Source organism: Cryptotermes secundus, unplaced genomic scaffold, assembly GCF_002891405.2.
Source record: "Cryptotermes secundus unplaced genomic scaffold, Csec_1.0 scaffold588, whole genome shotgun sequence".
Classification (NCBI taxonomy): domain Eukaryota; kingdom Metazoa; phylum Arthropoda; class Insecta; order Blattodea; family Kalotermitidae; genus Cryptotermes; species Cryptotermes secundus.
The window spans coordinates 49,426-63,446 of record NW_019737990.1 but is presented as its reverse complement, the minus strand read 5'-3'; the positions used below and the strand labels follow the sequence as shown (position 1 = coordinate 63,446).

At 39.7% G+C, this 14,021-nt stretch overlaps 1 protein-coding gene across 1 annotated transcript in view; it reads right to left on the bottom strand.

The window, feature by feature from the left end:
* Positions 1-12,034: 12,034 nt before the first annotated feature.
* LOC111870653 overlaps positions 12,035-14,021 on the bottom strand; it is a 45,122-nt gene continuing 43,135 nt past the window's right edge. Inside the window, exon 4 of the mRNA XM_023863121.2 lies at positions 12,035-13,755. Coding sequence (XP_023718889.2) covers positions 13,330-13,755 — 426 coding nt within the window. The 3' untranslated portion in view covers positions 12,035-13,329. The remainder of the gene's footprint in view (positions 13,756-14,021) is intronic.

Sequence of the window (14,021 nt, the reverse complement as noted above, 5' to 3'; positions counted from 1 at the left end):
CATCATTACTTGAACACATTGGACAGTGGAAGTATAGTTCCACGCCCCGGCTGCATTAACCCACAGGAACCGAGCCCCTGGTACCTACTAGAAAAAGGCTGGGTGAACTACAGAGGTGGTCCGGGTGCTGTGCAGCAAAAGAAAATCTTTCTTCTGCTCAGAAACTAGCCCAAGATTAATCGGTAATCGAATTTTAGTCGCTATACCGACCGAGCAATCTCAAACTCTAAATTTCAAAATGTAGATGCATTTAACAGTATTATTCGGTGAGATTAAATGGAGTTTCTAAAGTCTGTGCAGTAATATCACTTAAAAAAAGGAGTAGATAAAACCATGAGGTTTAATTCCAGAGAGAGAGAGAGAGAGCACCGTAAGAAAACTGAATGTACTCTGCCAGTCGCCACAAACTGCTTCACATTCATTAATCATCCTATTATCGGCTCTATGTAAGCTCGAAACTGACAGCGTAGTTAAATATCCAAGCTAAGAAAAGCATCCGACGGGGCACGGTAAGCGCACTTCCTAGATGGAGAACGGTAAGTTGCAGTAACGTAATTGTTGTCAGAGTTCATTCACTTTTCCGTGACAAAGAACCTCGTGCCTACATCTTTGGATTAGTTACATACCTTAAAGGGTTTTAACAAATAATATTAAAATGCTATTTTATATGTTTTTAATTTAAATAACTAAATTATATTAGACACAGCATTATTGTTGTAGGAAGCTCTTATGTCTATTGGTCATCAACGCAAAATACATATTTTAAATTATTTAAAATTCTAAACAGTAAAATTCACTTACAGATATTTAACATTTCAAGTAAATACCGTATTTACGCATGTATAGGCCGCGTGCGTGTATAGGCCGCAGCACAATTTTCAGACAGAAATTATAGAAAAAATAATTTTCTTGGAATATTATTTCAGGAGTAGAACACCCTGTATTACTAATTATGAATATGATTTTTTTAAAATGAAGTGTGATTTCGAATATTTCGAATATAAGCCGCACCCCAGTTTTCCTCTTGAATTTTTGGCAAAAAATATGCGGCCTATACATGCGTAAATACGGTATATTTCTTTGACCACGATAAAGTTACAATTTGAAACTAATATGTCGAACTTATCAATGTCATTACCCAATGGAATGTTGATTCATACGTTTTCGTGGTAAAACGAGGTATTCTTTTGGAACTGAATATGTCTACATGTTTCACAAATATTCTTTCTTTGCAAAATTATGTAAAGTTTGATCCCTTCGACATCTTTATGAATATGTGTATACTAGACATCTCACAGCAGTTTCAAATATGATAACTTTGTCTACAACAATACGCAATTTTAATTAAACGTTAACACTATAAAGTAGCAACTTATCATATGCTTTAACATTCAAAATCTCTGCACTTATCCCAGACACTGTATTTATGGGTTTCACAATATGATTCTCACAACAAACAGCGATTAATTCCCTAAAGAGGATTAACCGCTTGGTCTTTGCAATGCAGACGAATTGTTTATTGTGAGGTAGGAACTGAATCTCTATATATACGAACTGGATAAAGCTTATGCTTAAACTTGTTAACTACTTCCGCCCTTTCGTATCACAACTCAGAGTATCTCGGTAAGATACCCATCTTCGCTTAGCACCGCTGTCATAAAATATTTCACATAAATATTCGTAACTAACTTACATGACACAACACCAATTATAATATGACATAATCACAATTTTGATAATGGAAGATCATAAAACAGCATAACGATATACATTTATTACATGGATAAAACGTGCATTCTGGATGAATTCTTACTAATTCAGTGTTTATTAAAAGCAATATTATGATACTCACACGGCAGGTCGAATTTGCTTGAGGACTTGGTACTGAACACATGGGCACCACCAGGATTATTTACAGGGGAACACCCAGGAAATATACGTAAACAGTTATGTATAGGCCGTTTAAGGTTATTTGATAGATCGACCTGGAATTGTGGGTCTCTATACGGAACACAGCTGGCGCCACCAATTGTGCTCAACCTTCTCTGGTACACTTCCTTCATTTTTTCAATTTTGATTTTTAAAAAAAAAATCCTAGGGGGACGGGGGGAAGATGACTAAGTTACCCATTCCCTGCCGACGCCAATGATTGGACACTGTTTGATAGCAAGCAGCCCTGCCCTTCTTTTCCTTTTACAGTTGAAAAGATACGCTCAATTTTCTCTCAGGAGTCTAATTATTCCTTCAATTCCGAAGCATCTAACCGCAGCTCTCAAAATGAGAGCACCCTAAACTGATGAGAGGTTCTGTCAACAGAACTTGTGTACGAGTACAACTGTATTAATTGTACACATTACTCACTATGTTTCGAGTTATTTTATCATCATCAGGCTATTTACATAAATTATCGCTTCACTGCTACACTAATAAATGTTTACAATCTTTAAACTTATACACATTGTGAAATTACTTGGTCGACTGTATTAATTATATTGTGTTGATACTGTTGTGTTAAGGGTTAAAATATGTGTCGCTAAAAATTTATGCTAAAATAACAAGTTCTTTTCCAAGTCTCACGCTGTTGGTTCACTTCAAATGTGAGTACATGACGGAAATATTAATAATTGTTTTTTTTTTATATTGTCCCTATGTCCCTTATGTTCAGTAGCGTCAAATATCGTGTATAGTGTTCTGTGTGTATTGTCACTGTATGGCTCCTGAACAGTCTTCTCATCAGTGTTGTCTCGTGATATCGATTAAGTTGGTCCGGTCGTTATTTTTCATGCCGTGTTGCGTTGTACACTATGCGGATTATGGTAATGTTTCATGTTTTCGTTCTTACTTTTGATGAGGTACATGTGTTTCGTCTGTTGTGCATCTTGTGTGTTGTGAATGGCGAATAGGGATTCATATCGAAGTCACAGATAAAAGAGGATTCCAGAGCGTAGGCTTCTGTAGCTTCAGAATTTTATGTAGCGTAGAGCCGAATGCAGGAGTTACATACACGTACTAGCTGTATAGTATAGTAGTACAGGCAGGTCCTTTTGAAGACTAGAACTTTCTAGGATGTGAGGTCGTGCAGTCTGCTTGCTTCTTTTCTCGACGTGCTCGGATTCTAGAGATTAAGACCTCACGCTCCTCCGATTGGTTAACTTCTGCCAAAACACACGGTGTCACATTCAACAACGATAATACTCTTTATTTTGATATCCAGTTCTGTTTAAACGACGATGTTGAGTGCAGTAAGTGCGTAACTCAAGTTTAATAAGAGGTAAAGCTATCCCTGTAAGAGGTCGTGGAGGCCCATAGGGTTGTGAGACGTCGAGGATCCCACTATACAATCGGTTCATTGATAGCGGTGAGGTTGTCAGCCTTACGCGCCGGCCGCCCTTTACACCCCCCCCCTTTCTGTCACAGGCTGTCGACTTTAGGGACCCTCAACTATTACACTCACCCTTAACTGAAAATATGCATAAATCTAACTGCATCGATCTGATCTCAGGATAGGGACCAGTGGAGGGTAATGAAACTTTGGGTTCCATAAAATGCTGGGAGCTCTTGCGCAGCTGGAAAATTGGCGGCTTCTCAAGAAGAGCTCAACTCCTTGAAGTTAGTTTAGTTGGTTAGTATCATAAATTTAAAGCAGGGCGCTGTTTGTCGGCTCAGCGTTTCCGTAGAAACCAAATGAAATTGATCACAGCTAGCTACGGTAGGACCAGAAGATGGAAGTAACAATAGTGTTTCAATAGTACAGTTAGTTGTTATTAGAGTTCTCAACTTTGCCGGATGAAACACACTTCTAGGCCATTGTCGTGATGGCGCTTATTCTACCAACATGTCTTTCCAGAACTTTCCAAATTCTTAATGTGCATATTCAGTGGAATCGCAGTTTTAAGGTGTCCCCGAAGGGCCATAACATGCAAGCATGGACCAATCGATAAGTTATCTGTGGATATTGAGCTAGGGATGTTAACTCAGTTTTCAACTCGCTAACCCTAAGTTACGTAAAAATATGAAGGTAAGTACACGTAGACAAGTATTTTCAATTGCTTGTGACAAATGCATCTAAATTTCTATATTATTTTTCCTGGATCTTTCACTATTTACAGAAGAACTGTTTTCCCATTCTTGTATGAAATTTCTTTCATTAGAAAATGCACATCTACCCTTTTTCCGGCAGGGCGAATTAGGTCGTGCGTTAGAGGTTGTTGACTGGAGACTGCTGTTTTGTAGTGCAATACTATCATTGCGACTGAGAGAGCTTCTCTGTATATTGTGATTGAATTCAGAGCTTGTTAGAGAAGGTAAAAATAAAAAATAAGAGGTTTCGTACGGGCTGCATAAAAATATTCTGAAAGTATTCACGTCTTCACGTCTTTGGCATTATTTCTGAATTAAGATCATTTTAAAACATAAGAGAGCTTGTTACAAATTGGTTATGAAGTTCTTTAGAATTACTTTAAATATATTTTTTGATGCTCGGTCCTACAGGCTTAAGAAAAAAATTCATTACGTAGAAAAAGACCTTTTTTTTATTGCTAGTGGGGTGGGACTAAGTACCTTGTACTGCGGCCACTTCTGGTTCCTAAGGATCTAAGTACCTGTGATATGTAGTCATTTCTCATTTAAGGTCCGAAGTTGGGAGAGAAAATATACACAGAATCCCCCCTACCCATCTGTCAGCCTAGCTTCTCCCTTCTGCATGCCTTCCCCTACTTCCACCTGTTGTCACGTGTATTGTAGCTAATATTCGCCCTCTCTCTCTTTTTCCCTCTGCGTTCTTGGTTTGTAAGTGGCTAGAAAGGGTGTGCTAGAGGGGGGGGTGAAGGGGACAAGCGGCTGACTTAAACACGCACCGGCCGCGTTCATTCTTTCCCTGATCCAATTAAACGTACCCAGCTGTAGCAGTCAATGCATTGCGTAAGAACTTCTTAAGCTTTTAACACCGTTCCAAACAAAAAGTGCATATGTCTAAATTGACAAAACTCTATCTGTATAATGAGTAGCCTATGGGATTGACGATGGAAGAAACTGCATTCCATTCCCGACAGGGGTCAGATAATTTTCCGTTCGTCCCAAGTCTAGGCCGGCGCTGAGACTCACCCAGCCTCATATCCAACGGTTGACAGTGGCTCTAATGGCGAAGATAATTATGCGTGGAGCTATGCTTCCATTTACTCATATGTCTTCATGGTATGATGCTTAACTGAACAAAAAATAAGTCTGACGTAAACTCTCCTTACTGACTACTAAGGGGTACGCGGTACCGTAGTTGGTTGAGACACTATGGTACAAGCCGGAAGGTCGCGGGTTCGAGTCACGATGAGGTGGATTTTTTTTTCAATTTACCTAATACTTCCAGCCGCACTATGGCCCTGGGGTCGACTCAAGTACCAGGAATCTTCCTGGGGGGTGGGGGGTAAAGGGCGACCGGCACGTAAGGCTGACAACCTTACCGCCATCTGTGAGCCGATTGTCTAGAAAATGTAGGAGCCTCGATTGTCTCACAACCCTATGAGCGTCCACGGCCTTTTATGGGGATAACTTTACCTTACTGGGCATTCAGTTCTGTTATATTTTAATACACGATACATAAACTGGTGCCTTTAAAGAAGAGTTTTCTTAGCATTAATGAAATCGGAAATGTATAAAACTTTATTGATGCAATGGTTACCAGCTCCAAATTGGGTTACCTAACACAGGTGTGTGCCACTTGATGTTCTCATAGTTGTAAATATTAAGAGTTCTGTGATGCGGTGTAGTCTGGTAGGTTAGCAAAGTTTCGGAGGAAGATGGAGGCAGCAGCTTCCTCCGAAACATTGATAACTTGCTTTCACGTCCGTTTCTTGCTCGGCTTATTCTTCGACCATGAAAATGGGAGCGATGTTCCTCCGAAACGTTGGGTGACTTTTAACGGACTATTACACGGCGCTATATCTCAGAAGATAGTACTTTTCACAACCACAGCTGTGAGAACCTCAAATTTTAATAGATCACAATGCATCACATCCCAGAAGTCAAATCTCTGTCTCTGATGCCGGATGCTCAGATCTCGTAGTAACACTATACAGTATACTCTCCGTTATCCCTGCGTTTTCTACGGGCGTTCGCAACCTTACAGAGCGCCTGTTAAATTTGCTCCTTCCATCACATGAAATAACTCGAGAACTATTGGTTCGATTTTCATAAAATAAAATGCTGCAAGATTTTACGAAAAATTGCCTCATTTCTGTTTTCATGTGGATCAGATAATTTCTCTCTACAGCAATCGTCACTCTCCTGATGATATTTGAAACTTGGGTTATCCGTGCGTGTTTTTTGCCCCTACAAAACCTCAAATAAACGGGCGTAAAATGTTACAAGAGTGGACAAAACGAACTCTTCAGAGCCTAGCTGTTACCATATGCACCGCATGCTTTAACACACTTAAACGCTTCATTCTACTCATAAAATGTGTGTATGTGTTCCGTATGGTTCTCACAATAAACAGCGTCAGTCTCCCTAAGCAGCGTTAACCGGCTGGGCTTCGTAGCGGAGACGTAATGTGTTCCCTGTGAGGTACGAACTGAACTCTATATATTACGTACAAACAGCTTGGGTTTTAAATGTTCCATTTGCGACTGATGATACCCTGAAAAAGACTCTCAGCATTCAATGCTAACCGTCTCAGAAGTTTCGATGTAGTCCAAGAGCATAAGACCCTGTACACTATACTGTATTCCTTCAATAAACTTCTTCCCGGTTTAATATTCTGGGTGCCTCTCTTACATCCTTCCCCGACTTCAAATTGGATTAGGGTACTAGGCAAAAAACTAAAAGGTTTCCTGAGACCTGATAACAAAAACGATTGAGAGGAGGATTGCATCACGAGGCTTCGACGATATCCCCTTGGAGGAAAACGGACATGAACATTTTATTGCTAAACAAAGCAAAGAAACCTCCACGAAATCAGTGTTTCTCACGGCCTTCAATGTTAAGATGGATTTTCTGAGATTTAAAGCCGCGTAGTCTAATACGTACCAACGTTTTCAGGGTATAGGTAATTATTTACTTTACCTTGAAGATGGAGACAGAAGGTTCCTCCTAGGCGTTCGTAGCTATATACAAGACTACACGGCGTTATGACCCAGAAGAGAGTGATTTTAATTAAACTAATCTCAAATAGATTAAGCTTTTCGTGTTTATTACAGATTATAAACACCATAATATTGCTTCTACATTCGATTCCCGATGAGTTCACTGGATTTTTCAATTGACCTAATCCTTCCAGCCACACTATGACATTGAGGTCGACTCAGCCTCTAACAGAAATGAGTACCAGGAATCTACCTGGGGGTAAAGGGCGGCCGGTGCATAAGGCTGACAACGTTACCTCCATCTGTGAGCCACTGCCTAGAAAATGTCGGAGCCTCGACGTATCACAACTCTACGGACCGTTACGGTATGTTACAGGGATAGCTTTCCTTCACTTTACCTCTATTTTTCTCCTCTTTCATCTACATTGGCCAATATTTACATTTGGGGAGGTCATATGTTAATGACAACGTACACCCTACGTGTAAAATATTAAAATGTTGCATTTTTCATTTTCATTTCATTTTTCATAGTTTGGTATTATTAAATAATGTTCTACACAGATACTCGTCTAGATACAAGATCAACCTACAAGAGAAAACAGAAAGACGCAAGACAACGCATAAGTGTCGAGCGGAACGAGTAATCTAGAAACCAGCACAAATTCAACATTATTTGGTGTTCGTGTACGAACTGTGGTGACCGTGGACACAAATCTGGGCTCTCTGAACTTTGGGATACATCGCAATTCTTTTTAAAAACAAAACGTAACAAAACGTGTAGCTTGCTTGTATCATAACTGATGTTCCATAAAGGCAAGGTTGCCCTGTGCTTAAATAATTAAGCAACACGCCATGAAAACGCATGGAGAAGCGGAGGTATAGTTCACATTTTTTGACCTCGGTACTAGATGAAGGTGAGTGGTCAACTTCACGTCCCGGCCGCTTTATTCCCGGGAAAAGAGCCCTAGGTACATATTAGGTAGGCTGGGTGGGCCCCAGATTCGGTGTGGACACTGTGAAGTAGAAAAAAAGTCTCTTGCCCCTGTTTGCAATCGAACCAAGTCCTTAGCCCGTGAATATGCTAACACGGATTCTCGTCTTACATTGTGCAGAGTACTACCCTCATCATAATACTTTCTTCATCACAGCAGTCTACCAAAAACAATTTTCCTAAAGAACGCCTCTCCATGACATGGAAATTACTGGAAAAGTGAGTTTACATTATGAAACCTCACGATACGAACACGTTTTCAAGAACATTTCTCTTCTGTACTGCGGGGGCAAGATGTACATAGCGAGAGATACTGCAATTAGGAGAAGAGGGTTCAAATTCCTGGCTCATTTACATTAGTGTGTGGCAATGACACACTGAATATACAATACTGTGGCCTATGTTGAGACTATGAACGCACGCGCGCGCGCGCACGCACGCACGCACATAAAACTTCATACTTCCCGGTCCAGCCAGGGGAATTTATCTGTTACGTGTGATCAACATCACAGAGGAATACACTTAGTTTGATTAAATGTTATTAAATAACTGTCCTTGTATCTGGGTTAAAATTACTGTAGTTGTTTCCGACTTACATGACAGGTCAACATCCGAGGATTTTAAACAGGACCATCTCAAAAGCTTAATCACGAATTGAGGTTATGTGTGAAGGATGCAAACACATAATTTAGACCACTGACGCGTAAACTACCGCCGACCTATGATGGGGACGAGAATGATTTTCTGAGCTGTAACGCCGTGGAGTTGGGAGAGAGTCCGACATTTCAGAAGTGAATATCGCCTCCATCTTCAGGGTCGAAGAGTAAACAAAGTAAGAAACCAGAAGAAACAGTTGGCCAGTTGAGAAAGCCTCATTTGTTGGCGGTGTTTCCTTACTCTATGGGTTAATTTCATGGCACTGTCGGCAGCTTGACTAAACAACACACACTGCACAGTGGTTGGACTGCTCAATGATAAAGATGTGGAGGGATTAGTCATGGCCTAAACAAGGTACTGTCCTGGAAGTCGTCTGGAGGAACTGAGGAACACCAAGAAAACTTCTGCAATAATAACTGGCGATCCAGCAGATATTCAACACAAGTACCTTCCGAATTTGAACCGAGCACTTCCTGAATATAGCATGTCATAATATAAATTATTACTGTCAACTTCAAATCTCGCACTATTGGAGCGTAATTTTCCTCTAAAATAACCGTGTTATGAACCTTAAGGTCGGAAAACAAAGTTACCATAGGTAAAAATTAAAGCTATCCCTGTAACAGGTCCTGAAGACCCATAGGGTTCTGAGACGCTGAGGGTCCCACATTATCTAGACAGTATGCTCAGAGATGGCGGTAAGGTTGTAAGCCTTAAGCGCCGGCCGCGCTTTACTCCCTACGAAAATTATTTAATTAATTCCTGGTACTCATTTCTGTTAGAGACTGAGTCGACCCCAGGGCCATAGCGTGACTGGAAGGATTAGGTCAATTGAAAAAATCCAATGACCTCATAGGGACTTGAACCCTCGACCTTCTGGCTTGTAGCATAGTGCCTCACCCAACAGGCCCATTAGCTCAGTTTGTTAGAGCTTGCCATAGTATCACAAAGTTACCATATGATGTAATTATTAGATTATCCTTCACTATCCATGCAGGTTGATCCGTCAATAGAGATACGACCATAATTAATGTTACCAATCTGATTTAATGATTATACAATATTCAGACCATAACTCGACAGACTTTTAAGGAAAAACCAGAGAAGTAGATTTAATCCATAGGCCCGTACATGGAAGGGAGACAAAGAAATCCATCCTCTAAAATTTAAAAAATTCTAAATCGAAAAAGAAGGAAATATTTTCGAAAACTAAAATTATTTTTAAATGCGGTTCCATCTATGTTTCAATACACAAATCACAAGTAAATACACAAGTAAAAACATTCTTAAACAACTTAAATGTTAGCTTATAAACAAATTCTTGTCCCTACTCAGAGAAATCCTGACAGTACTCAGGATTCACTGTGGTATGATACTTGAGTGCGTATTTTCAAACTCCACATTTTCAAGTGTATTTAAATGTTAGCGTCCATTGTTTATCTTCCGTCAAAATTGCAACACTTTTACATTCTACACTTCAACACTACATGTTTCGGCCCCAAACGGCCATCTTCAGGTGTTTTTATATTATTGTTAAAATCACACGCTGGAGTCTTCCTTTTAAGTAAAACGAGATAAANTATTATTATTATTATTATTATTATTATGTTATGTTTGTTTACTTTTTATACTCACATGCTCCTGGTTTGTGTGTGCTTCCTCTACAGCGTGTGGTGTTGTCTTTACTAGTGCCAATGCGGTGTAATTGTTCCTGTATTTATATGCTCGCCTTACAAGGTATAACAGGAGCACCATGGTACGTATCAAATAAAACCACCCACGAAGACCTCAATATACCCTTCATAACGGATGAGATCAAAGAAAAAGCTAACAAATACCAAAACCGGATTACAGGCCATGAGAACCGACTAATCGATGAACTATCGAAACCACACGCTACTATAAATTTTACCATAGAGAAAGAAGAGCATCAGTCTATCGGTTTCCTAGATCTAGTAATACATCGAAATGACAAAAACCTTGAATTTGCAATATATCGAAAACCTACGCAAACTGACATTATAATACCAAACAGTTCATGCCACCCACACGAACACAAACGATCAGGCATAAACTATTTACTAAATCGATTGTATACATACCCAATAACGAGAAAAGCAAAAGATATAGAAATGAACACAATTCAAAATATATTACACAACAATGAATGACAGAAAATAAACTAGCAACATATCTCCTCACAAGAAACAAAAACAAAACACACAGGAAAACTCACAGCAACAAAAAACAAAGTGGGTAGCCTTTACGTATAGCGGAAAGGAAATAAGAAAAATCACAAAACTGTTCAGAGATACGGAAATAAAGTGGCTTTCCGTATGCGAAACACAATACAAAATATACTAAAGCCACAGTCACAAACAGATAAGTATAATAGAAGTGGAATCTATCAAATGAAATATTTAGAATGCCCATTAAAATATGTCGGACAAACAGGAAGAACATTCAAAACGAGATATGAAGAACACATTCACGACATAAAAAGTAACAATAGTAACTCAGGATATTCGACTCATACATTGGATACCGGACACAGGTACGGCACAACAACAGGCACCATGGAAACCATAACAAAGAGGAAAAAAAGGAAAACATCTAAATACACTTGAGAAATACCATATTTACAAAACTAATAAAAAAGATACATGTGAATGACACAAACATCGACATACATAACCCTTATTTGAAATACTATACAAAATTACATAACACAACACTATACCCCCCTCCCCCTTCACTCCCCACTCCTCACAACCAGAGAATATAAATACAGGAACAATTACACCTCATCAGCACTAGTAAAGACAACACCACACGCTGTGGAGGAAGCGCACACAAACCAGCAGCATGTGAGTACAAAAACTAAACAAACATAACATAACATAATAATAATAATAATAATAATAACAAATATAAACAACATTAATATAAGAATTTATAAATTACAGATGGCAGTCAAAGACTGAAAGTAGACTACGAACGTGAGGGGCAAGCTGCCGAGAAAAACACCTTGATACATTTACGAAAATGACGACACCCTGGGCGAGGTGAAATAACATGTAACAGAAATGTTAAAGGATTTTATCTCGTTTTACTTAAAAGGAAGCCTACAGCGTGTGATTTTAACACGAATTAAAACAGTGTAGCAATTTTTAACACAATTTTAGTAAAATATCTGTAACATAAAAACACCTGAAGATGGCCGTTTGAGGCCGAAACATGTAGTGTTGAAGTGTAGAATGTAAAAGTGTCGCAATTTTGGCGGAAGATAAACAATGGACGCTAATTTGAACAATTACAACGGGATGCTGAAATACAGAAGTATTTAAATGTTATTTAAGTATGTAAGCACATACAGGGGTTTTCATTGTAATTTAATATGTTACAGCGGTCTCTGCTAGACTTCGTAATGGTCACATAAGAATACAGCAAAACAGACCTACAATTCTGTAATGTTATGGAAAGGAGGATAACGTAAGTGTAAGTCAAAATGAGGTACATGAATTATAATATTATAATATGAATTTCCCTCATTAAAACTATCAGACAAACTGAAGATGTCACAAGAACACGATATTTGTATTCAGTAACAAAATGGAACACACCATTACACAGATGTGTAAATCAGAAGACCTTCCGAATTTGATGAGTTCACTTGTCTCCTTGTTGTTCTGAAATAAAGCAAGTCATGTTGTCCCTCTATATAATTAAGCACCATACCATGAAATCAGATGGCGGGAGTGGAGGTATAGCTCCACGTATATTTGCTTCGGCGCTAGATGGTAGTAAGTGGACAGATGTATGCCCCCTTCCACGGTACCCACCGGACTGAAGCCTGGGTTGGCCGAAGAGCCAGATTGGTCACTGTGAAGAGACAAATATCCTGTCCGTTCCAGGGATCGAACCCCGATTCCTCGGACATGCACCCCGACACACCTAACTATAAAGTGTGAACTGTTGCGGTGGCCGGGACATCTCAGTCGATACAACAACTAGACTATGGACTGGGCGACCAAAATATTGAGGTTCGATTCCTGACAGGAACATGAGATTTTTTCCAGACTAGCTCTGGGCCCCATTCACCTTCCTTTCCAGTGATTACTGAGAGTTCCTTCATTGGAGACAAAGCGGCAGGAACGTAAAAATAACAACATCCGGGAAGCGCTGAGGTAAAGTTTCACATCCGATCGCCCATACAGCCTCGTGGCGTGGTGCTTAATTAAGCACAGGAAAAATTTTAACCGTTTACTGTGATTCTTGCATATCAGAGAAAGAAACATGTAACTGTATCTGTCATGATATTCTGAAGCCGAACCATTATTCATACTCCATAAAGTGACATTTAGGTACCATATATTTGTTTCCATGCCACCACAGAATTGTGATGAATGTGAACAGCAATACGCGAGTTAAAAATATCAGCTGAACACAGAAACTAACAATCAAAAGTCATGGTATATATAGTATATGGCTGTGACGTCCGATAAACGCAAACAATCTCGATCTTTATTTGCAATACTGATTTCGTTTGTTTGTTGAATTAATTTTCACCACTACACCTGCACAATTTGACGCGTGTCTCGAGTACTAAAAATCGCATTTTGGTATCCGAAATGCTGGTCTGTAAAATCTTGATTTGAAACTAGATTTCAGTCTACTTTTAACCGTTCTAAGAGAAGGCGCCGGAATGGGCTCCTCTAGGGGAGGCGCCATGTCCTCATCCTCCACCGCCGCCAGCCTCTGCAATTTATGTCTGTGTCGCTTCGGTCTGGGTGGGGCGCTGAAACTTGCAGTACTGATGCTGCTGCTACTGGACTGACTGTGGTTGAAGGGCACCAAGTCTGGTACCACGCCACTGTCTACAGTTACGTCACTGAAGTTAGAATCTTGCCGCACCGTGGTGTCGCTGTGTCCAGAATCCTGACGTGTCACCATCACTTCCGGGTCAACCGGCATACAGTTCTCCAGGGACGCTGATAAAGCAGAAAATCGTTCCAGCGATGTCTCCTGAAACTAGAGGAAATTTAAGGTACTCATCATGGTGAAAATGTAACCCAGAATGTCTTGGGATGACACCTCATAGTGTCGTAATCGATAATTCGGAGGAACCTGATGCCTCCGTGTTCCGATTGAGGTAAAAACTGCTTCCGAAACATTCCAAACAACTTAACGAAAACTACGCGGTTTCTCAAGACATTTGTTATATTTCTTGATAAATTGTCTTATGTTATGATGAGGTTTGTATGATTTGAGGAAGGTTCTCTCGCAGCAGTGGTTAA